Consider the following 25,185-nt stretch of genomic DNA (forward strand, 5'->3'; position numbering starts at 1 on the left):
GAATTTATTCAGGATAAAAAGGAACAATAACCAAAAGCCGAGACCCTCCTCTTCATCTGTAAAATGACATGTGACTGCCCTCTGCCGGTCGAAGCTCACCTCTGCTTCAGAGCGAGCGCGTTTTTGTGTGCGTGTGAGTTTGTTTGCGTGTATGTGTGTGTGTGTGTGTGTGTGTGCATGTGTACGTGTGTGTGTGTGTGTGTGTGTGTGTGTGTGTGTGAGTTTCATACACTTCATTTTGAATGATGGATGGATGGTCTATACAAAGTGTGTATGTGTTAAAAGGTTGGGGTAAATGTCCATGCTAATAATAGTATAATTATGATTAGGATTATTATTTATCATAATCATAATCATAATGCACCTGCCTCCACAAATTTGCATGTTTGCAGTGGATATGACTGAAAACATCCATGTTTTTTCCAGTGGATTAAAAAATGTAGCAGCATACACACGCACACACACACACACACACACATACACGCACCAAATCATTTTACTCTATCCTTTTGGTTAGAAACGTACTTTCCTGTACATTGAAGTACATGGATGGATATTGAGATATTTTATTTTATTTATATATTTTTATTAAGCGATTTTACTTATTATTCATATAGTTATTTATAAAGAATTGGATAATGATCACTCATGTGATCGACACCCATCAGCGTGACGGGGGGAAGGCTGTGGTCACACGGGGGCGTGTCCTACCGCTGCAGTTACCTTTCTCTGCCTGATCTCACCTGTCAGGGGCAAACTCCACAGGCTGCAAAAAAAAAACTGCTCCAATACTAAAATCCCGACTGTGAAACCAAACAGAGAACAGTGAGATGGAGTCTCCGGTGAAGGATTCTTCCGTCAGAGCAGGTTTTCACAGACTGGAGATCCAGGAAACGACGTGGGATGTCCCGGAGAGGTACGAGACGCTGCGCTCCGTGGGCTCCGGAGCTTACGGGACAGTCTGGTGAGTTCCCCCGGGGAAGGGAAGAGGACTTCAGATACACTCTAAAATACCTGAAAGTGCAGTGCACACTATCCAGGGCCTCACAGGCATCTGATATATATATATTTTGAATGATCAAGAAGGCAAATCATTTTAATTCATAAACCACATTGCATAAGCAGTGTGCGGTACAGGCACAAAACAAGAATTTAAAATGTAAAGCATATTTAGAGTGAATAAAAGAGTTAAAGACATTAAGGCAATAATAGCGATTTCTAAGATAACAACATACAAATATAATAGAATATAATGATGGTATGACCGCATCTAATAGTTTAGTTTAAGACACTTTGCATATGCTTATAGAATCAGAAAGTATTTATTGCCAAGTAGGTTTACACCTACAAGGAATTTGCTCTGGTTATTGGTGCATACAATGAACATAGAAACATAAAAACATAAAAACACAATAAAAACAAAACACATAAGAAAAGCAATAAAAAGAAACAATATATATTTAGTCACTATTTACTTCTTATTTACTCCCTTTTTCTAATATTTATACAAAGTAACATTTATTTAGACATAAACATATCTAAATAAAAATATATAATAGATGAAAGATATAAAAAGTTAAGTAAAAAGTGAAATGCAAGATGCAAGACAGTGAACAGTGTCAGATTGCAATATGCAATGTAATGCAGTATAATATAATATAATATAATGTGTTAATTTAACACATCCTTGAGGTGTGGGGGCGGAATAAAAGTCAGAGTCAGGTGGGGGTCCCGGGCCTTGTTGATAAGGCCAACTGCAGCTGGGAAGAAGCTGGTCTTGTGGCGGGCGGTTTTGGTCCTGATGGCCCGCAGCCTCCTGCCCGAGGGAAAAACCTCAAAGAGTTTGTGACCCGGGTCGGAAGGATCGGCCACAATCTTACCTGCACGCCTCAGGGACCTAGAGGCAAACAGGTCCTGTAGAGATTGAAGATTGCAGCTGATCACCTTCTCAGCAGAACGGATGATACGCTGCAGCCTCCTTTTGTAGGCATTGGCAAACAGGCTTGTTGAGACACATGAGGTATTTAAAATGACGTCTACCCATCCCCAACAGTGGAACAGTGGGAACAGTGATAAACATGATCAAATGCACAAACATGTGACTGTTTATTGATTTTTCATTCTGGTTTCCTTTGCCGTCAATATTCAAATGTTTGGAATCACAAATGATTTTCTATAGGCTGTCTTGACTTTAGGTCAGCATTCCACTCCTTGGGCTTGTTTTCTCAGAGTGGCCATCATTACACTGACATCTGCTAACAGAAGCACCTTTGTCTGCCTGAGGCAAGCCAGCAAGTCAATGCAGGTCCTGGGATACGACAAGAATCTCCTCCACTGACACAGAGCAACTCCCCCAGGAATCCCAGATATCTCTGACACAGCTCAATGTAATGACAGGTCACTGTCACGAGATCTTGTTAGAGATATGATGTTGTTTGGTCAGAAAAGACTTCAGGACTGAATCAGGACTAATCTGAATGTTTCATATACGATCATACCGTACACGTTTCACTCATGCTTGATGTTTTTTTTAACAAGGTTTATATTTAACAGGACCAGTTCCACATACCAGAGGTCCACTGTGGGTTTTTTCACCAGACCAACTCCCACAGAAGATCTAGAAATCCCAGAGCACACTGTTCTGAAGGAAAAAGGAAACTAACTACACAGCAAAATAATGAACTGATTCATCAATTGGTCAATAGTCATATTATTGCCCGAATTTGGATAGCTATTACTTATTATTTATATCATTTATCAAGAAAACATTTGTTTGTTTTGTATGATTTATACTGAATAAGACTTTGTCATTAGGTGTGTTGTTTGGACAAAACAAGCACTTTAAAAAGCTCACATGGACTTTAAAATGTTTTTTGATGAATAAATTAATTTATTAAAATGGCGTTAGCTTCTTACCATTTACAAATTCATTTTTTGTAAACATAGTAATATATGGCTCTTGTGTATTTTTCCCATCTCTATTGGTCTTTCAGGTTGAAGGCAGGACTTAGTGATTTCACTTTAAGATTTTGTAATGCTTTAACTCAAAACCCTGTGCTTGCACTCAGATAGCCCCTGCTTGTGCTTGGATTTACTCTGCTTGTTCTCAAGCTGTGTGCTTGCTCTCACTGTGCTTTTGCTGCTTGCACGGATTTCCTGCGCTCCAGCTGCAGCGCCTCTACTTGTGTCCCCGCACCCACACTGCTTATTTGTGTGCTAGAAATGTCTGCTCTCCCGTTTCTTTCTTCTGTGCTTGGATTTTTTTGTGCATCAGGTCTGTCCGATTTCCCCAACCAATATTGGTAACAAATGATATTGTCCCACCCTTGTTGTGAGTGTGTTAGCTTAACTTTTTTGAGAGTCCTGTGTGTGGGGCTAATTTAGCTAGGTTCTGTTTGTATGAGAGGTTTGGTACAAAATAAGATACTGATTAGCTAATTGATTGACTAAACAATGTATTTAAAAAATATATATAAACTGATAGATAACAGTCTAATCTGTGTTTGCAGCTCAGAGTGAGAGAATATATGAGCAACATCATCAGCCTGCTGTGAGTCCTCTCCTCAATGCTGCGTTTTGTTCCCCCTCAGCTCTGCCACGGACCAGAAGACCAAGGAGAAGGTGGCCATCAAGAAGCTGCATCGGCCTTTCCAGTCCCTCATCCATGCTAAACGGGCCTATAGGGAACTCAGGCTGCTCCGCCACATCCAGCATGAAAACGTACGTGAATGTGACAAGAAGTGGCCCCTGATTGAATGTGGAGTGACAGGAAATATGTTATTAACATGCTAAAATAAAATTCTAAAGCCTGCCAAAGGTGGTAGTTAGGTTAGGTAGACAGGAGGTGATGCTCAAGCATGACAAGAATCTTCTTTTCCAACAGGTCGGTGCTATGATTTAGTATATCATTGTTTTAAGTCATATTATAGGCTGACTCCATATTGCAAAAAGGCACCACATTTTGATCTGATACTTCAAAGCAGATGCAGAGCCAGAACTGAATGGTTCAAATCTTTCTCAGTAATCAAAGTCTTCTGCCATTTTTATTCTCCCAAAGTTCCATTTTTAGGTGAAGCAAATTTTGTTGATCCACAAACTCTCTAACGCTGCCTGACAAGTGAGCAGTGTTGTGTATTGTTGCAACCCTCATGGTTCAGTGTTTTGGCTGAAAGCCTTTGAAGTATTTTACTGGGCTCCTCTCGGAAGCACACCAGATTCATGTGATTTAACCTCAGTACTTCCGCCCAGGACATTCTGATTTTTCCCAGTTTGTTTGTTGGTTTATCAGCAGGATTACGTAAAAACTACTGAGTGGATATCTATGAAACTTGGTGGAAGGATGGGAGTGAGCCCAAGAATGAACCCATTAAATGATTCAGTTAAAAAAAGTTAAAATGTCACTCTCCTTAACTTTGCAGGATAAGGTTGTTTTTTTACAAATTCTCACATTTCTCAGAAAACAATGCGCGGAATCTGATGATAATGTGGGGGGTGATATGGAGTCAATCCCAGCTGCTAAGTGAAAAGTGGGGTACACTCTGGAAAGGTCGACAGCGTATCACGGGTCAACAGACAGAAACAAACAACTATTCACTCTCGCGCTCACACCAACAGTCAATTTAGAGTCTCCACAAAGCTAAACCTAATTGGCATGTCTTTGTACTGTGGAAGGAAGCTGAGTTACCCAGAACCCACACAAATATGAGAACACGCAAACTCCACACAGTAAGACCCAGACGGAACTGGGATTCGAACTGAGAACCTTCTCACTGTGAGGCAACAGTGCTACAGTTGCAAGGGGCTGTTTGCTTTAAATATAGAAGCTGTAGAAACAGAGTTGCAGTGTCAGAGATGTAAATATGACATTCACACCAGATGTTACCATGGAGATGTGCAGTGTAACTATTTCTACCCTGTATGTGATCCCCTGTAGAGCCCCAGACATGTGTTTTCTAACAGATCTGTATATTTGTTTTTTCCTGAAAGGTGATCTGTCTCCTTGACGTCTTCACACCGGATTCCACACTGGAAAGATTCACAACCTTGTGAGTTGACGGTCACAAACCATGTTCTTTTTGTCGAAGTTGTCGAAACCTGTAGACTCCCTGTGTGCGTGTGTTTGCATGTACGGAGCGTTCAAGCAAGGATACGTGCGGGCAAGATTATTCATGTTTGTTTTGGTATTTCCTCACCATAGAAATGGGCTCATGTTATCTACACTTATGGCCACTTCATGTCCCCAACTTTGGCTCTTTGTTTTTTATGTGTGCTTATTCATACATTCCTTCTCACTTGTTATTTGTCTCTCCTCCTCTCTTCTCTCTAGTTACCTAGTAATGCCATTAGTAGCCCAAGACCTGAGCCACATTATGAAGAGGAGAAGATTAACTGTTCGCATCATCACATACCTGTTCTACCAGCTTCTAAGAGGACTCAAGGTATGTGTTGATGTTTTTATTCTCTTAAAGTATTATATTACATGATTAAATCTACATACACACATGTCTGCTCTTGCTGTTAAAACATTTAAGATGTCTGAGGTTTGCAATAAAACTAGAAAAGGTGTTCTCAAAAGGGCATTACTATTCTCAAAAAACAAAATCTCGAGCAGTTGAAATTTCAGTTCAAGACAAAGTGCTAAGGATAGATGTAGTGTGTGTATACTGTAAATAATGCCGGATGGTAAATTTAAACAGTGATAACAGTTAAAAAAATACAGTTGCATTAAAAGTGTCAGAGTACCATTTCATTATAAGTCCTTATTAAATGTTCAAATGGTTCGGCAAAATTATTAAAAAAGCACATATTGTTTTAAATCAATCTATCCCTTCGTTCACCCATCCGTTTTTTGTATCTTTATTGAGCTCGTTCCATTACAGTATGCACCAGACTAAGCAGAGCAGTGCGCACAGATTTTTCCTCCGTCTACATTCTCCAGCACGTCCTGACGAATCCACAGACATTCCCAAGTCAGACAGGAGATGATGATGAGAGGTGACTGGGAGGCTCTGCAGTGATTATACACTGACCAGCCGCAACATTAAATCCAGTTACCATTTTCAGTTGGCTGAATTTTGTACTTTCAGCCAGGTGACCTTTAAGAGATGTGACCAAGAACCAGTCTGGCTGAAACCTAGAGATCCACTGATTAAGATTCAGGGAGGCCACTACGCACTGTGAGGTCTTGTATAGATTTTAGGATTAACATCTGAGGTCTTTGTCCAGAAGAACAAAATCCTAACCACAGATATATATATATATATATATGGCAGCCCACTACAACATCCGCATTATTAACGCCACACAAAGAACAAAAAGTTAAATACTTAGAAGCCTTTAGTTAATGCAGCAACTCCCTCCAGTTAGAGAAGGGTCTTGGTCTCAGACACGACTAACACATTACTGCAAGCCAACACAGTGAGTGCTGGAGGTCACAGTCCCTCAACTTCAGAGAGCAGAGCGGAGAACCTGAGAATCTCCTTCCCACCTGGACGACTATATGAACAAAAGCAGCTTCAAACTGTTTTCATATAAAATACAAAATCTATTTTAATGAAGACAGTTTGAAGCCATCTGCTGTTTGCAGTTTCAAATGATATAATTTAAATATGGACTGAATCTACAACTCTGTATAATTCAAATTACAATGTATCAACAGAATTACTCTAAACGCCTTCTGGTCATAAACTGCAGAAGGCATCAAATATTTATTATAAAAGAAAGTACAAGGTCGCAGCTTGGAGCCATGTGTCGACCTCTCAGTATACACTGATGTTTTAACATCATGGTGAGTATACTGCTTTCAGTTTTGGGACAAAAACAAGACTAATGTCTGAAATGTGGTCAATTTGTCTTTGAGTTTAGCATCTTTGATCTTGAGATATTTTCCCCTTGTTATATGTATACATGCTTTAACCACTCGTCAAACTCAGCCCTGGCAATGAGCTGCAGGCAAAGATAGTGGTGTGTAATGCTTTTTTTATACAATTCCACAACATACCATTTAGAAGAAGCCTGTGTCACGTGGGTCTGTCTGCTATGTGAACAAACTTTACTGTGTATACTTGTTTATATCTATGGTCTATAATCTGTCTTCTCCTTCTTTACAGTATATTCACTCTGCAGGCATCATTCATCGGGTTGGTATATGGACCTTTTTAAAAAACACAATTCACTGTAGTCTTAGCATGTCAGGTTATCAATGTGTGTTTACATGAGTTGTACACTTAAAGGAATAGTTTCGTTTGCATTATGTAACATGAATATGATTATAGTCTCCAGTAATATATAGTTTAAGCTAAATTTAAATAAATTTTACATGAGAAAAGTTTGAGTTCGGGGTGTTGAGAGAAAGTCTAAATAATGACCTCATAGATAGGTGCATATTTGCATAGGAGAAGTGTTACATTTGTGATTTCAGAATTAAAGTAAATGCCAATAACAAGCAGTGGCTAACATTTTACATCATAGAAAACATAAAACATAAACATAAAACACTGATATGTATGTCAAAGCTGCATTTTATGCATTCAGGTCAAACGGGAAAACATAACCTAAAGAAAGATCATTTTAACAAGGGGATTGTTAAGTTAACTTTTTATCTTGCAGGTATAACTCCTAACCAATAGAGGGTGCCCTCTGAGCAGTACAACAAAATCCTGGTTTCACATGGTTTCATAACTTTAGAGTTTTGCCCATGCAGCTCTAGACTTCTCTGAGTCAAAAAAAACAACAAACGTGACACGTTTTGGCCAATCTGCATAGTTTTACTTGGTTTTAGCCGTAACAAGTCGGTACAGTCAAAAGTTTTCTAATAGGTTGTCACATTTTCTTATTTATTTCTGAATATGGTTTTATCTCAGATTATTTTTACTGATGCATATTTTTTATTTTTTAAGTAGTTATTCATTAATGAAAGGCTGAGCTAAGCTAAGCTAAATGGCTGCTACCTAAATTGGAGTCTCACCAGACATTATGCGACTAAGAAAGCTGATGTGGTTTGATTTTAGGATCTGAAGCCTGGTAACCTCGCTGTGAATGAGAACTGTGAATTAAAGGTAAGTTGAGAAGTTGTGATCTAAAAAACAACAAATTCTTTAACTTGAACTTGAGAAATTACTTATGCTTCTCTTTGGTGAATTAAACTGTAACTATTCTCAGATCCTGGATTTTGGGTTGGCGAGACAGACAGAGAGTGAGATGACTGGTTATGTGGTAACACGCTGGTACAGAGCACCAGAGATCATATTCAACTGGATGCACTACAGTCAGACAGGTGATGAAATCATCTTTCTTTATCCTGTCATTGTTTCCACTATTGCAGCATTAAATTGTGACAAAATATTAAATGGAACTGTCTCGCTAATGTCCTCCCTCTCAGTGGATGTCTGGTCAGCCGCCTGTATCCTGGCAGAGATGATTACTGGCCAGGTACTTTTCCCAGGACACGACAGTATCCTCACATATTCAGCTCAACTAAAGCAATGGGAAATTCACACTGCTCCTTCCTTATTGTTTAAAATGTAAGGTAAAGTAAGAAAAGAATTATGGGACCTAAAGGATTTTTTTCACCTGAGGGTCAGCTTTGTTGTCATGCACAGACTGTAATGAAGTTGTGTTATGGCCTATGTGGGTGAGGGAAGTCGGAGAAAATAACAGAAAGTTACCTGATTATGTTGTTAAAGGGGACATATTATGAAAACTCCACTTTTGTAGTGCTTCTACACGTTAATTTGGGTATCTGGCATGTCTACCGCCCCAAAAACTCTGGAAAAAAACAACTCCCGCGGTTTGTTGTGGTTCCCCTATGTCAGAAACGATACGCTAGAGTGCGTCGAATGGGATTACGACCGAAATAAACGTCATAGTCACACCATGCCCATGTAGGGAGTCTCGCTACATGGCCTTGGCCGAGCGAGCTAACGCTAGCGGGGGAGCTCCCCTAGCTCCCTGGGGTCTCCCCGGCTCCCCGGCTAGTGTTAGCTCGCGAGGCTAACCGGGCCGGTGGAGCCCGGCTAGCGTTAGCTCGCTACTGCTACCCGTCAGACATAAACAAGGGACCCCCTGGACACCTCTAAACGTTGACTCAACAGTGTGGAAGGATGCTGCTGCTGCGCCTGCTCAAGCTCCCACTGCTCCCACTGCTCCCACTGCGGGGCTGCGCTGGGGAGCTGGTGCTCTCACAGCCAGGCTCACCGGGGGTGAGGGGGGCGGGGCACTCAAAACAGGTCAATCTGAGGAGGGCTGTTTTAGACAGGGTAACAAGTTGCTGTTTTAAATAATCCTTGTTGTATTTTGACCAAAATATGTTTATATGTTATATGTTTCATTAAGACCCCAAGGAACAATATCAACTGTGGTAAAATGGGCATAATATGTCCCCTTTAAGGTAATCTTGAACCGCTTTCAGACTAAACTGGATAACATTCTACAGACCCCTCCACTGCATGAGATAATATACATGGACATTCTATGGAGTTTTCCTGCCAGACCCCGTGTAAAGAGAATGTCTGAATCCATAGCTGCTTTCAGACATGCACTGAACTACAAAGTACCGCAGTATTTTCACCAGAGGAGGTGCATGAGTGAATGCAAAAGTCAGAGTGGAAATGAATACTTCTACTACCTCTGGCTCTGCACCTGGCTGCTCCACCTCTCACTTAAAGGGATAGTTAATACAAAAATGGAAATTCACTCATTATCGACGCACCACAATGCCGGGGGGGACCGTATGACTCCACAAAACACTCCTGGAGTCTCGGGTAAACTTTGTTAGAGCAGAATCCAATACCACGCAATAAAACAACAAGGTGTTGTTTTTTCTTCTGTTTTATTACATCTGAAGATAGGTCACTAGTCAGCTACCCTGTTTACCCCTGAAACTGCTAAAGTGTTTTGTGGACTCAAACACTTCACTTCTCAAACATCTACTGCTGCCTTGATCATCGGCGAAATGGAATGGAATGGACCCTGAAGACAGGGGGGGGGGTTTTGGAGCTTGATCCTTCTTAGGATTATAAATCATATATAATTTTAACATTATTTTTACTATTCAGCTTTCTCTTTTGAATCCAGTGCATTACTATGGAAGCCCATTTCCGCCACTGTGATGAAGAAAACACAAATCCTATATCTCATAATTTTGACTTAGTATCTCATTATTATGAGATACTAAGTCATCATTATTATTGTAGCTTCCATACAAAACAACTAGATTCTAGGCTTCTAGAATAGGCGGTTGGCTAGGGCACAAAATGCAGAGAGGGCGCCAGGCTATAGGCTTGTGTAGGTCAGTCGTCTGTGAAGACCATCTTGCAGTTTTGCTTGTGTATGTTGTGGGACCTGGGGGGATGCCGATCTGAAATCTCGCCTAGGGCTCCAACCTTGCCAGGGCCCGCCCTGCAACCAACCATCCAATGTGTAGAGCTTTAGACATTTAAACGCACGTTAAAGCTTTGGCTTTGATGCATGCGACTTCTCTGACATGAAGTCGTCACAGTGCATATGCTGCGCATTCAGAGGCTTCCTTAACCAGCCTGTTCAGGTATCGATCAGTTGAAAAAGATCCTTCGCCTGACAGGAACACCAGACTCCTCCCTGGTTCAGAAGATGCAGAGTAAAGACGTGAGTTTTGTTGTGTCCACATGCCTCATGAATCCCAACTTATGAATGCAGCACATTTCAAAATATGAGTGGAGAATAACAAACCAATATTTTAACAGTCACCAGTTTTTGATATTTTATGCTCTTTTCTTTGTTAGAAAATGTAACCATTATTACCTCTTTTACAGGCGCAGTCGTATGTTCAAGGTCTCCCTCCACAAAAGAAGAAAAACTTCAAGGATGTGTTTCCGTCCATGGAGGAAAATGGTGCACTGAACCACTTCTACTTATTGACGTGAAATGAAATAGATTGAGCTTAGATTGGAAAGAAAAGCTTATTTTGAACCCAAACTTCTTCATCACGACTTTGTTGTAGCATCGTCACCTATATTATTTCAGTCAGACCAATAACGTGTGAAATGCTTATCACAATAGCGGATCATTGAGTTTAATGTCTTGGTTCCGAGTTCATCACTCCCCCAGAAGCAATTACATTAATATAACGGGGAATGATGAGCAGATATCTTTAACCACTCTGTCGGAGCCTACGGCTGGATGCCGGGCTGGTGATGGGACTGAATTTAACAGGAAGCGATACTGACACAGGGCAGCAATAACACTGACAAGCAAAGAGAGATGGGAGATCTTTGCAGCTTCAATAGACAGCCATCTGGGAGGGTGTGTATGATAGAGGAATGTATAAAGTGGGTATGTCACATGATTAGAGCTGCGCAGCTCGAGTTGAAGAGCTTGTAAGGATCAGTTCATCTCTCCCTGCTGTGTATTTATAACAAATAAGAGATGAGGAGATGCAGTGAATCTTGAAACTCTGCGAGGGGAGACATTTTAATTCAAAATAAGTTTTGTGACAAATAAACAGAAAAATCATCTTTTGTCACCAATTAGTGGTTGATCAATTGTGTGTTGATTGAAATGTTCTGTTTTCGGTCCTGCTGCTTCTAGCTGTCGACCTGCTGGAGGGGATGCTGCTGCTGGATCCAGAGACGAGGCTGACAGCGAAGCAGGGTCTCCCCCACCCCTTCCTGGCTGAATACCATGACCCAGAGAGTGAGACGGACTCTGAGCCTTATGACGACTCCTTCGAGAGCCTGGAGCTGGCTGTTGGCGAATGGAAGAGTGAGTACGGCTGTGCACGAGACGCTGGAGTTGACAGGCACTGTGGCCTCCTGATTTTTGCCACACATGTATGAAAGCTAAACAATGAATAAATAATCGTATTCTTATCTGAAGAGTTTGGACATTAAAAACAGAACGTCAATACTAGGGGTGAAATAAGTCTTTGCGTTCATTTTTCATCCAATCAGGTCTTATCCACATGGAGATCATGACCTTCGACCCTGACAACCCCAGTCAAACCGCTATGTAGGATGCTGTGATGTTTGGTTTAATATCCACATGTGAGGTAAAGGTCAACGATTCAGGGAAACAAATACAAAAAAAGAACATTAAATATATCCTGTCCTGTTTTGTGCATCTGACATGTATGTGCAGTTGATAAAGTTGATGGTAGCAATAAGAGCTTGATGAATTAATGAATTTGTTTTACCAAAAGCATATAAACTTTAATATAAAATTATTTTTATCAATGGTTTGCATTAATTTCACTTCACCCTCATCATGTTCATTTTGATGTCTGTAAAGATTGTCAGTCGTCCAGGTCACCTGTTTGTAAGTGCTGTATGTGTCAGGACATTGTTGTTGAATGTACAGCAGAAAGGAATGATACTGTACATACAAAGCAATACAAATAAAATAAAATATTAATGGTCAAATAAAGTAAAATACATAGATTCATAATATACATTTAAAAGGGGAAAAGTCTCAACTTTTTAAACCCCCTGTTGTAAAATGAAAAACAAATTCTCATAAAAACAAATCTGTAAGTGTTCTTTTTGCAATTAGAGTGTTTTTTCAACTAGTTGTGAAAGAAAATGATATAGACTTTTTGTGCAGCAGACACCTGGACTGAGTTTATTCCATCAGACTTGTGTGAGATGGTCGAGTAAAAATGCAGATGCCTCCTGTGTGGATTTACTGTCCGAGTCCCTGAATGAAAGAAATAGCTTTTACTTCTCAGGAAGAGTCGGTTTCTTCAAATCCCACTAGATCAAATTGTATATGATGTGTTACCCAGATTTTTGTAAAGATTTCATTGAGGAGTCTTTGATATGAGAAAGGTGCATTTTGCAAACATGTTTTCAACATTAAAAGTGGAGCAGCAGCTCACAGACTGAAATTGATTCATGATTGAACCCACGGTTAAAATTGAAGCTTTTACATCAGTGTGATAGGATCCATGTACAATGACCTGTACTGCTGGCAGCCGCCAGGAGGCAATCTAGTTTTACTGAAGACACTTACTTGTCAAGTCATCCCTCTTCAAAGGTGCAGACTGATGACGATTGAAATGCAAGTTTTACATCTTTCAAGCTGAGAAACATATCTTGCTTTAAAAGGTTCTAACATCTCAATGAGAACATGAATGATTCCTCTTTGCCAAATGTGCCCACATTATTGTATATATTTGATCCACAGTGAATGTTTTATGTTTGTGTGATTTCAGAGATGATAATAATCTTACAAATGTGTATTTATAGAGGGTACAAAATACAATAAAACAATAAAAAGAATAGACGGAAGACATGTACCATGTGTGCAGTGTATAGATCCCAAGCAGGCAGCAATATAATTTTGATATTGAAATAAATATATTGTGATTCATTACAATATCCCTATGACAAATGCCTGGTTAGTCTTAATAAGCTTTATAAAAAAAAATTATTTACGTTATTCTTAGCATATGATCATAATACTTAAGACCTATAGGATGCAGTGATACTTCGGAAAATGCATTTTTAATGATACATGTTTTTTTCTAACTTCATTGTGACACACACACACAAACACACAGGGGTAAAGTTGCCAGATGTGAGATTATTATCATCTCTGTACAATGTAGGATCAGTAATAATATTGGGAGTTATAATTATTGATCTACATCTGTGTATTCCAAGGCTTGTTGTGATGCTATACGTGAAAATATCATGAGAGCTAGATGAGAACTAGATGAGAGCTATCTGTAATGCTGGGGTCAGACCACATTCTCTTCGTCTATTGTGTCAGTTTATGTGACTATAGAGTCATAAATTCTTGCCGTCATGGCCAAGACACATGACAGCAAGAAGAACCATATGTTGTTTTTGACCAATCGCCGTTGGCCAACTTTTCTGTCGTGTACGTGACGTCATAAGGAAAGGAAGCACTCACGATAGTCTTCCAGGTCAACTAACACTGCATCCGAAATCTGTGAGTATGATGCAGGATTTCTCGTGTTTGGAAAAGCTTAAAAACCTAATTGATCCGTTTCACCTTGAAACACCGACAACATAATTCCTCTTTCGCATTGCCGTGTCTTAATTTGAACATGGCTTCCTCTCTTCTGGTCAAAACCAAAGAGGAGACAGACCCGTAATTGAAGATTAAAGAAAGATCAAACTCTCTTTCGATTATGTGAGGCATTTGGGCTAAACTCGGGCTTATATCATGTAATCTGACCCCAGCGTTAGCAGCTCTGTCTTGTTTGCATCTACACTCTTCTTCTTCACACTTAATGCTATTTGAAAATCATTATACTATTTTCACTGTTTATACTTATACAAATAAACCACAGCAAATTTCTTATATGTATAAACCTACTCGGCAATAAAACCTGATTCTGATTAAAGCATAATGTGCTGTTCAAGTAGACATTCCATACAGCTAAATTAGAATAATGTGAATTTCTTTTGTAAATTCTAATTTATAACAGAAGACTATAACTGTACTCTTACCAATACTACTCAAGAGTAATATTACACATGGATCATCAAGCTGGTAAGGGTAATTCAACCATGTTGTTGCAAATACAGAGTTCTAGTTAGAAAGAACTAACAGTATCCAATAAGAACAAAGAGAATCTGCCAAATATGAACAAAGATTTATTCCAGATGTTTTGGTGGTACAAATTCACAATAAATCGGATTGTTCCAGTCAGCCTTAGCCATGTTTTTTTATTCAGGGTGAAAAGTAGAAGTTAAGTCATAAACACCGTTAAAATGCTGAAGCGGAGAACTCATTTTCTCTCTGACAGGAGATGAAAAAGAGGATCCCGAAAAAGTGTTATATGTGGCTGCTTTTGATGATGTCGAAATGCACAAGATTACGTATGTGTGACAGCAGATGAGACATTTGAAGAAGGAAAGTTACAGGTGTGACACTACATGTGCTCGCCTGCAATGAAAGCCTCATGAATTAAAGACATAGCACCACACCCACTTCTCCTTCTGTGCAAATCGTAGAACTGCTGTTGTCTTTTTGTGTGCAATGATTGTTGCCTTGTAAGGATTCTCTGCCATGATACTACAAGTATCCTCCTGTCTACATAACAGCATATCCAGCAACCAAAAGACAGCGTGGCTGACTGATCAAAGAAGAAGACTGACTCACATACCCGCTGCTTTTACATTCAATCTCTCTGAACTTGAATGTAATCTCTGACTTTTTGAGAATGTGGTGGAAAAGAGCAGCCACACAGGAGCCAAATGCAACAGAGAGCTCTACCATTATATGGATCTGCTATAGTGGTAAATGGTCGAATGGAGCATTTTTCTGAGACTGCTCTGTGTGTGCAGGGAGAGATGTGGTGGGATTAATAAAGCTTTTATGAATGGGGCATGGGGAAGAAAACAAAATGGGGGAAGACGAAGGTAGGAGAGGAAGACAACTGCTGTTTTCATTAACGGCGGCTAGAGTATGTGGTGGTGGATTTTGATGACATTGTGCCTCCTCCTCCTCCCATGCTCATGCCGCTTCCGTAACCACCGCCAGTGCTCATTCCAAAGCCGCCGCCGCCGCTGCTGCTCATTCCAAAGCCGCCGCCGCCGCTGCTCATTCCAAAGCCGCCGCCGCTTCCCATTCCATAGCTGCTGCCACCTCCATAGACAGTGCCGCACGTGCGGCCGCCACCGCCGCCTCCGCCGCCTCCGCCGCCTCCGCCGCCTCCGCCACCTGCACCTGGTGATGAGAATGAGATTAGTTAAGTACACATATCAAGTCAATTGATAGCTTCACTAATCGCCTACCCATCCCCAGTTGTTAGATTTACCATGAATACCATAGAACTTGTGTAGAGATGATCTGAGTTGTAAAGACTTAGGTCAACACTTACCATAGCTGCTGGATGAGGTCTGCATATGGATGGTTGCCTGTGCAGGACCGGCGGCAATTCTGCAGAGAGTACATAAATGAGCAATCTGAGCTGTTGACGATGCTACCGTCACAATGAGGCTCAATGCACTCTCTCATTGTTTTTCGAAGATGAAATGTTTTGTGAGTCCAAAGTGGCATTTACCTGATCTCCTCTCCTTCCAGTAGTTTCCTGTAGGTAGCAATCTCAATATCTAGAGCCAGCTTGACATTCATGAGCTCCTGGTATTCACGGACCTGGCGGGCCATGTCCTGTTTGGCTCTCTGCAGGGCCTCTTCTAGGTCCCTGATACGGGCCTTGGCGTCCTTGACAGCCAGCTCACCTCGCTCCTCAGCCTCAGCGATCTGGGCCTCCAGGTTGGCACGCTGAGAAGTTGGAAAGTTGGCAGACGCTTCAGGTTTGATATTTCTACATGTTCATCTGGTTTTTAACATGTTCTGGAAGCCTGCATCATTTTGAATATTTTGTGAATGAGTCTATAAGTCAACTGAGCTCAAGCTAAACCACGTGTAACTGTGAGCTTACCTGTCCCTTGACTGACTCAATCTCATTCTGGAGGCGTGCAATCATACGGTTGAGCTCAGCAATCTCATTCTTAGTGTTGCGGAGGTCGTCTCCGGCCGAGCCGGCATTGGTCTGCATCTCCTGGAACTGAAGGAACACAATGAAAAATAGCAATTATTACAGGCTCCACAGACATTTCTGTGCAGGTATGTGTGTGTTTTATATTGGAGTTGTTGGTATGATTGCTGTCTCTATCTACCTACCTTCTGCTCATACCAGCTTTCCGCATCAGCACGGTTGCGGGCAGCGATCTCCTCATACTGTGCCCTGACTTCTGCCACAATAGCATCCATGTCAAGGCTGCGGCGGTTGTCCATCTCCACAATGACTGAAGTGTCCTTGATCTGGCCCTGGAGTTCATTTAGTTCCTGGAGAAGAGACAACAGTAATTTATTCAAATTATATTGAAAGTATGAGTAGAGCCACGACCGAAATCTGTTACTCTTGTTTGTGTTGTTATTGTTTATCTGTCTCCACTGGTTGCCTTCATGAAACAACAAACCTAACAGGACTGAGGTGTGGTTCATTTAGCTTACCGCCTCGTAGACACTTCTGAGGAAGTTAATCTCATCCTGAAGGGCATCAACCTTGGCCTCTAGCTCAACTTTGTTCATGTAGGCACCGTCTACATCCTGTAAGTGGAGAAGAAGGAAGTGTTCTGCATTGGTGATGGCTTGGAGGAAAAGCAATGATCCATCCTTGAAGCTGGAATGCCTGGCTTTAATGATTGCAGGATTTCTCTCACCTTCTTGAGGAGCACAAACTCATTTTCCACACCAGCACGCTTGTTGATTTCATCTTCATATCTGATGCAAACAAATGGAGGAAGAATGAGCTAACGGAAAATGTCGGTAGAAATCAGGTCTTGTCGGTCTGTTCAAAGACAACACACACTCGGAGTCCTTCCCTGGTGTGAACTCACTTGTTCTTGAAGTCCTCCACCAGTCCCTGCATGTTTCTCAGCTCTCCGTCCAGCTTGACCTTCTCGTTGCCGAGTCCATCCAGCTGTCTGCGCAGGTTTGCGATGTAGGCCTCGAACATGGCGTCGATGTTGGAGCGGGAGGTGGTCTGCTCCTGCAGCAGGCTCCACTTGGTCTCCAGCATTTTGTTCTGCTGCTCCAGGAATCGCACCTGAAAGGTAAAAATGATTTCAGAAGTTAAGATCCACCAACTGCTGGATAAAGATATAGCTTTGAATATGACTATTTTATCATAACTGCTAATAAAAAAAATCTAATAGGAAAGGCAAATAGCCATGGGCACCTGCTATGTGGCATGAGTGCAGGGGGACTGGAGGAGGCAGCATCAGTGCATGAAACAGCAGCACCCTCCTTTTAGCTAACCACTGTTTTTAAACACAGCTGTTGTCTTTAGTTCCATTCTTCTTCTTCTCTCATTTTGCTCTCTTGTCCGTGTTCCACTCATAAAAGTTTCCTTAAATCCCAACCCCCTCTTCCTGCAGATGCAGACGGCCGCAGGATGGATTATATTAGCTATTCCTTTTATTCATGATTTGGCTTACTTCTCTCCAGGAGAACAGAGAGGTTTGTCATCCTTATTTTACTTTACTCACATGATCCATCGAGCCACACCTATGTGTGACTTTACCACTCTAAAGGCTCTTGTAATAACCAATGCCTTTCAGGCCAGAGACTTTTGGTTCTGTCGTCACTGGAGAACTGAAAGAATCTGCTCCTTATGTCTTCTTTGCATTTGCATAGAGAAGTTGTGTGTAGGCTGCATTGCTCTGTCATCAGAGTTACAGTTTTATGTGTGTGTGTGTGCGTGTGTGTGTGTGTGTGTGTGTGTGTGTGTGTGTGTGTGTGTGTGTGTGTGTGTGTGTGTGTGTGTGTGTGTGTGTGTGTGTGTGTGTGTGTGTGTGATCGTGTAATCGTGTGTGCATGTAAATGGCCAGATGAGGTGCGCCTTGCCACACCTCAGCCTTGCCCCACCCCTTAAAGCTCTGGCATTACCGCTCCCTCGCCTCAGGGAAGAATACTTTCGCTGAGTGAACTTGCCTTTCTCATCCCTCAGCAAACTAATTCTTCTGGCCTGAACTCAATTACCGCCAGTTCAGTGAGGATGTTTTAAAGATATATCATTTTCTAAAAATATTTAATTGAACTGTTAATAAAAACGTTGACATTCTCCCCCATTGTGACCACTACTACGGCCTGTAATGATCTGAATATATATTTGTGAATCATTTCAAACAGATGGAAGACCAGATCCCTTGTGTGAGGACAGATGAGGTGTGGCAGACAGGGAAAGCTAACTGAGCATTTTCTTGAGTAGGGTGTGGTTAACTTGTTCTTCATTTGTAACAGAGAGAAAATGTCCCCCATCTTATTATCAAGAATGTCAATATCCAGCTTGGTTAGATTAGGAGCTCAATTATTGTGTCGTTATATTGTCATGTATGATAAATAATGCATGTAATGAAAATATCGTTTGAAGCGTACGATTTTTTTGCGATGCATTGCAAATATTTGAAGTCACCTTCCTGCATCACTGTGGAACGCTTGTCAAGCCTTGCTGCCATGGGAATGGGGTTGATAACCCGATCCCTTTCTCCCCTCAAACTTAGAGGGACCAGTCACTTGATACTCTAACTCTAATGTTTCCTGACTCTCCCTCCACACAGCGGCAGCTGGCAAGTGGAGGATTATGGTCAAAAATAAATTAAAGGAACACTGGTCCGCTTTCAATTTCAGTAGATGAGTGAGACAATGCACAGTATAGCTGACAAATCTAATTCATGCTAATAATATTATGACTAGTAGTTTTGGTTTTCAGAGCTAGCTCTAGCTAGGACCACAGTGTGGCTATTATCCACGTTGGGATCAGTTGCTGTGTAATATTTAATGAGCCCAGGTGGCTGTTTAGAGACAGCATGTTGCAGCTATCCACACTTGCACAAACCAATTAACTCTGTGTGTATTCATTCATTTCCTCCAGTTCAATCATATCAGCATCTATTGTTCAACAAGAGTTACAAACACTCTGACAACCACATTTAAGTCTTTGAAATGGTGTGGGACATTAAGACATAAGCTGTTTCAGTGACCAAAGGGACTCTTACCTTGTCAATGAAGCTGGCGAAGCGGTTGTTCAGACCCTTGATCTGATTTTTCTCCTGGGTACGGACAGACGAGATGTCGGGGTCAATCTCAAGGTTCAGGGGAGCCAGCAGGCTCTGGTTGCATTGGACATTTGCGATCGTGGGGACGATACACCCACCACCGCCGCCGCCAAATCCACCATAAGCACCACCAGAAGAGAAAAGAGAACTACCACCACCACCACCACCACCTCCATAACCACCACCACCAGCTCCAAAACCACCACCTACAAAACCTCCACCGCAACCAGCTCCATAACCACCACCAAAACCTCCACCACCACCAAAACTACCACCACCTACGAAACCGCTACTTCCCCCTGACCTCATCATTGAACTGGAAGAAAAGCTTTTACGCGCTGACCCCCCGCCATAAGTAGCAGATTGTGAAGAAAAAGATCTTCCTCCTCCTCCTCCTCCTCCTGCTCCTCCAGAACGGACGGAACCGTAGCTGGTCCTTTTGATTGATTGAGTGAACGCCATGGCTCTTCTGAACGGATTCACAGAGTAAAGGTGGGAGCAGACAGAAAGAGAGAGAGATTTGGCAGAGCAGTGGAGAACACGAAGAGGTGAGTCAAGTCCCTCTAAGTATCTTCTCCCAGTGTGCCATGGATTTTTATCTGCCTCTGACAGCGGAGGAGGTCCCAGTAAGCTCCACCTCCTCTGCACCTCCTCCTCATCCCTCCACCAATTAACTGCATCCTGGAAGGTGCATTTGCACTTAGATTTGGCATGGAGCAGCTGAGCCTGTTGGACAGGTAAGAGTGCCACCCCTGTAAAGCCTGGAGCTGGCTGTTTGTGAATGGAGGAGTGAGCACGGCTGTGCACGAGACGCTGGAGTTGACAGGCACTGTGGCCTCCTGATTTTTGCCACACATGTATGAAAGCTAAACAATGAATAAATAATCGTATTCTTATCTGAAGAGTTTGGACATTAAAAAAAGAACGTCAATACTAGTGGTGAAATAAGTCTTTGCGTTTCATTTTTCATCCAATCAGGTCTTATCCACATGGAGATCATGACCTTCGACCCTGACAACCCCAGTCAAACCGCTATGTAGGATGCTGTGATGTTTGGTTTAATATCCACAAGTGAGGTAAAGGTCAACGATTCAGGGAAACAAATACAAAAAAAAGATCATTAAATATATCCTGTCCTGTTTTGTGCATCTGACATGTATGTGCAGTTGATAAAGTTGATGGTAGCAATAAGAGCTTGATGAATTAATAAATCGTTCTTACCAAAAGCATGTAAACTTTGGTATACATTTTTTTTTATGAATGGTTTGCATTAATTACACTCCCCCCTCATCATGTTCATTTTGATGTCTGTAAAGATTGTCAGTCGTCCAGGTCACCTGTTTGTAACTGCTGTATGTGTGAGGACATTGTTGTTGAATGTACAGAAGAAAGGAATGATACTGTACATACAAAGCAATACAAATAAAATAAAATATGAATGGTCAAATAAAGTAAAATACATAGATTCATAATATACATTTAAAAGGGGAAAAGTCTCAACTTTTTAAACCCCCTGTTGTAAAATGAAAAACAAATTCTCATAAAAACAAATCTGTAAGTGTTCTTTTTCCAATTAGAGTGTTTTTTCAACTAGTTGTGAAAGAAAATGATATAGACTTTTTGTGCAGCAGACACCTGGACTGAGTTTATTCCATCAGACTTGTGTGAGATGGTCGAGTAAAAATGCAGATGCCTCCTGTGTGGATTTACTGTCCGAGTCCCTGAATGAAAGAAATAGCTTTTACTTCTCAGGAAGAGTCGGTTTCTTAAAATCCCACTAGATGAAATTGTATATGATGTGTTACCCAGATTTTTGTAAAGATTTCATTGAGGAGTCTTTGATATGAGAAAGGTGCATTTTGCAAACATGTTTTCAACATTAAAAGTGGAGCAGCAGCTCACAGACTGAAATTAATTCATGATTGAACCCACGGTTAAAATTGAAGCTTCTACATCAGTGTGATATGATCCATGTACAATGACCTGTACTGCTGGCAGCCGCCAGGAGGCAATCTAGTTTTACTTAAGACACTTACTTGTCAAGTCATCCCTCTTCAAAGGTGCAGACTGATGACGATTGAAATGCAAGTTTTACATCTTTCAAGCTGAGAAACTTATCTTGCTTTAAAAGGTTCTAACATCTCAATGAGAACATGAATGATTCCTCTTTGCCAAATGTGCCCACGTTATTGTATATATTTGATCCACAGTGAGTGTTTTATGTTTGTGTGATGTCAGAAATGATAATGATCTTACCAATTTGTATTTATAGAGGGTACAAAATACAATAAAACAATGAAAAGAATAGAAGGGTGACATGTACCATGTGTACAGTGTATAGATACCAAACAGGCAACAATATAATTTTGATATTGAAATAAATATATCGAGATTCATTACAATATCCCTATGACAAATGCCTGGTTAGTCTTAATAAGGTTTATTGACTTTTTTTATTGATGTAATTCTTAGCATATGATCATAATACTTATTTCTTTAAGACCTATAGGACGCAGTGATACTTCGGAAAATGCATTTTTAATGATGCATGTTTGTTTCTGACTTCATTGTGACACACACACACAAACACACACAAAAACATACACACACACACACACACACACACACTCACACACACACACACGCACACACACAGGGGTGAAGTTGCGAGATGTGAAATTATTATCATCTCTATACAATGTAGGATCAGTAATAATATTGGGAGTTATAATTATTGATCTACATCTGTGTATTCCAAGGCTTGTTGTGATGCTATACGTGAAAATATCATGAGAGCTAGATGAGAACTAGATGAGAGCTATCTGTAATGCTGGGGTCAGACCACATTCTCTTCGTCTATTGTGTCAGTTTATGTGACTATAGAGTCCTAAATTCTTGCCGTCATGGCAGTGTTAATTTCGTTGACGAAAACTATAACGAAAAAATATTCGTTAACGACCCTTTTTTCATGACGAAGACGAGACGAAGACGTAACGAAAACTGATCTTTGAAAATAAAAACTATGACTAAATCTATTTTAACTTTCGTTGACGAGACGAGACGAGACGAAAATGTTGGTGGTTGACTAAGTCACAATAATTTTTAAAACATCATCGTATCAGGCAGGGGTGGACTGGCCATCTGGCATACCGGGCATCGTCCCGGTGGGCCGTTGACCAAATGTGGGCCGGTCTTGTCCGCTATGGGTTTTTTTTCGTTTTTTTTTCTCTTCTTCCTCTCTAAATTCCCTCCAATTGGGCCGGCCAATTGGCTACAGAGGGCTAGCAGTGTGTTGCCAGCATCGACACATATTATTGGTCTATTGTTTGTAATGGTCAATCAATCATGGGCTGACAGGCTCAGAGAGCCCTGACAGTGCTGTCAATCACAACACAAACCAGGGTGGGGCGGGACCTCATGCCATTGGCGGGGGAGTCGCGGGACGGGCTGCTGCTGAGACAGAAACTTAAATTGGATAATAAGAGTTAAAAAAGCCCGGGTGGCGCTGAGAAGCATCGAAAAATAAAGCTGAAGTCTCTGGAGGTGGAGGTTGCTAAATGTGGCAAACTGACGGACCTATTTGGTGCCGGGTTCACCAGCCCAGCAGCAGCAGGTGCGCCGGGAGACGAGCGAGGAGGACTCGACAAAGATGAGCGAGTGGAGGCAGACATGGTAAGTAACGTTGGCCTGGGGCTGGCTAGGCTACATTTTTGAGACATGTCCAAAACAAAGTAGAAAACGTTTTTGATTTTTGTTTCAATATGCCGAAATGTGATATTATGGGTTATTATTGTTCAGATGATTTAGCTAAGCTAGCTAAGAGCTGCTAACGTCGTTTACTGTTGCCATAGCTGTAAATAGAGATGAGAGTGCTTATGTGTTGATCCTTAATGGTGTGATCATGTACACTAAATGATCAATTATTACAGGTTGTTGTGATATATTTGAGGAGTCGCTCTCCCTCTGTTTTATATGTGGACATTTGGGACCACTGTTAGAATTTGGTAAGTTTATCATGTATTTTTTAATGTATAAATTCATACTTCATAATTATAATAATTTTCAAAAGGTTTTAAAAGAAACACACATCCAAAAAGTTCTCAACTCTAGGTGCAGGACAGAGGAAAACATTTTCTTTATTTTTCAGACATTATAATGTATCCATGTCCTTCTCAGGTTGACCACTTGACATGTGAGAGCCTGAGGAGTTGTTCGCCCTCTGTCCATGTTCGAGGACTTGCTCTCTGTCTGCCTCCACTCTCTGCCTTCACTGTACCAAAGTTTGTCTGTTGAGTCTCCTCTAGTCTGGTGAGTTTATCATTTTTTATGTTTTATGAAATCATACTTAATTTGTGATGATTAGAGACATTATAATGTATCCATGTCCTTCTCAGGTTGACCACTTGACATGTGAGAGCCTGAGGAGTTGTTTTCCAGACACAGGTAGACCTGGCAGGGGCGTCACCCTGGGCCTGCCCTTTTGGGCTGGGCTTCAGCTGCAGATCTAAAGGCTGCTTCCAGGGGCATGGGGCCCTCAGCCTTTGTTTTTCTTTGCTTCTGCACCTTACAACATACATCACACCTTATTTTCACACATCCAAACACTTCTAACACCACTGACGCGTAACATATTTTACACATCCCACTACGTAGTTAGAGCTATAGGGGTTTGGGGTTAAATACATTTACTTTTGGCTTGAGAGGTTTGTGTGTGGCCTCCCTTCTTGTTGCCATCTTTGAGCGAGGTGGTAACAGTAGTATGCATGAGAGAAGACGCCGCGAGATTTGTGGACTTCTATGTGGTGTCCGCTGATAATGTAGTGGGCTGGTCTGGACAGACAATGCCAGGGCTGAATTTTTGTCCCAGTCCACCCCTGGTATCAGGCCGTCATGAAGTATCAGTAGCGGGCGAGTGAGTCTATGTTTCTGTGTGTCTCTCTGTGTGTGTGTGTGCCTGTGCGCTCCCAGATAGCGCACCGGTCCGTAGCTCCGCCCCCCGCCCCGCGCACTCGCTCAGGGAGACACAGTGAAAGCAGAGCTCGTTCTCGTGGAGCAGCCGCTCAGTGACTGACTGCTTCTTAACTATGGAAACAGTGAAAACACAGAGTTTCTCTGGTCTCAGCTGGTCAGAGATCAGCGCCGCAGCTTCTTGATCAGAGCAGAAGCTGCAGCTGGTTTGTACCGAGCTGCAGTTTCTGTGTTCGCCTCCAGTCTGACCTGCTCTCACTTTTGGTTTTCACATTTAAAACTAAATATATATTTTTAAGCTATTAGGCTGCAGCTATATGTTTTTATAGAAAAGGAGTTTAATGTGGCTATTAAATGTGACTAAAACTAGACTAAAATGTAATTCGTTTTCGTCGACTAAAACTAGACTAAAATGTAATTCGTTTTCGTCGACTAAAACTAGACTAAAACTAAGAAGGATAAAAACTGACTAAATGTGACTAAAACTAATTTTCATTTTCGTCAAAAGACTAAGACTAAGACTAAATCAAAAATAGCTGCCAAAATTAACACTGCGTCATGGCCAAGACACATGACAGCAAGAAGAACCATATGTTGTTTTTGACCAATTTGCCGTTGGCCAACTTTTCTGTCGTGTACGTGA

General features: G+C 41.3%; 2 protein-coding genes and 1 long non-coding RNA gene across 3 annotated transcripts; 2 read left to right on the top strand and 1 right to left on the bottom strand.

Annotated features, from left to right (window-relative positions):
* Positions 1–730: 730 nt before the first annotated feature.
* zgc:171775 (STKc_p38 domain-containing protein) lies at positions 731–15,086 on the top strand. The gene is made up of 12 exons (XM_053423821.1): positions 731–964; positions 3,591–3,720; positions 4,987–5,045; positions 5,327–5,438; positions 7,110–7,139; positions 8,010–8,057; positions 8,161–8,275; positions 8,381–8,452; positions 10,544–10,623; positions 10,791–10,869; positions 11,566–11,739; positions 11,928–15,086. Exons 1-12 carry the CDS (start codon positions 831–833, stop codon positions 11,987–11,989), a joined length of 1,095 nt encoding a protein of 364 aa, XP_053279796.1. The 5' UTR covers positions 731–830; the 3' UTR covers positions 11,990–15,086.
* Positions 14,588–20,190, bottom strand: LOC128441738 (keratin, type II cytoskeletal cochleal). The gene is made up of 9 exons (XM_053423820.1): positions 19,515–20,190; positions 17,355–17,563; positions 17,178–17,238; positions 16,969–17,064; positions 16,636–16,800; positions 16,394–16,519; positions 16,013–16,233; positions 15,830–15,888; positions 14,588–15,675 (listed from the first exon to the last, which is right to left on the bottom strand). The coding sequence occupies exons 1-9, from the start codon at positions 20,034–20,036 to the stop codon at positions 15,398–15,400; spliced, it is 1,737 nt and encodes a 578-aa protein (XP_053279795.1). The 5' UTR covers positions 20,037–20,190; the 3' UTR covers positions 14,588–15,397.
* A 2,999-nt stretch (positions 20,191–23,189) lies between these two features.
* Positions 23,190–24,174, top strand: LOC128441740 (uncharacterized). The gene is made up of 4 exons (XR_008338757.1): positions 23,190–23,246; positions 23,504–23,578; positions 23,751–23,882; positions 23,969–24,174. It is a non-coding gene; the product is annotated as an uncharacterized LOC128441740 (long non-coding RNA).
* The last annotated feature ends 1,011 nt before the right edge of the window (positions 24,175–25,185 follow it).

This window comes from Pleuronectes platessa, chromosome 6, assembly GCF_947347685.1.
Source record: "Pleuronectes platessa chromosome 6, fPlePla1.1, whole genome shotgun sequence".
Classification (NCBI taxonomy): domain Eukaryota; kingdom Metazoa; phylum Chordata; class Actinopteri; order Pleuronectiformes; family Pleuronectidae; genus Pleuronectes; species Pleuronectes platessa.

What these genes read in the sequence shown, in the direction of transcription:
- LOC128441738 (XM_053423820.1), bottom strand. Translation starts at nt 20,036, where the DNA reads ATGGCGTTCACTCAATCAATCAAAAGGACCAGCTACGGTTCCGTCCGT. An exon ending in AAAGCTGGTATGAGCAGAAG is followed by an intron (nt 16,520 to 16,635) that starts GTAGGTAGATAG and finishes GTGTTCCTTCAG; the next exon opens with TTCCAGGAGATGCAGACCAA. An exon ending in TTGAGTCAGTCAAGGGACAG is followed by an intron (nt 16,234 to 16,393) that starts GTAAGCTCACAG and finishes CCAACTTCTCAG; the next exon opens with CGTGCCAACCTGGAGGCCCA.
- zgc:171775 (XM_053423821.1), top strand. Translation starts at nt 831, where the DNA reads ATGGAGTCTCCGGTGAAGGATTCTTCCGTCAGAGCAGGTTTTCACAGA. An exon ending in ATGAGAACTGTGAATTAAAG is followed by an intron (nt 8,058 to 8,160) that starts GTAAGTTGAGAA and finishes AACTATTCTCAG; the next exon opens with ATCCTGGATTTTGGGTTGGC. An exon ending in TCCGTCCATGGAGGAAAATG is followed by an intron (nt 10,870 to 11,565) that starts GTGCACTGAACC and finishes TGCTGCTTCTAG; the next exon opens with CTGTCGACCTGCTGGAGGGG.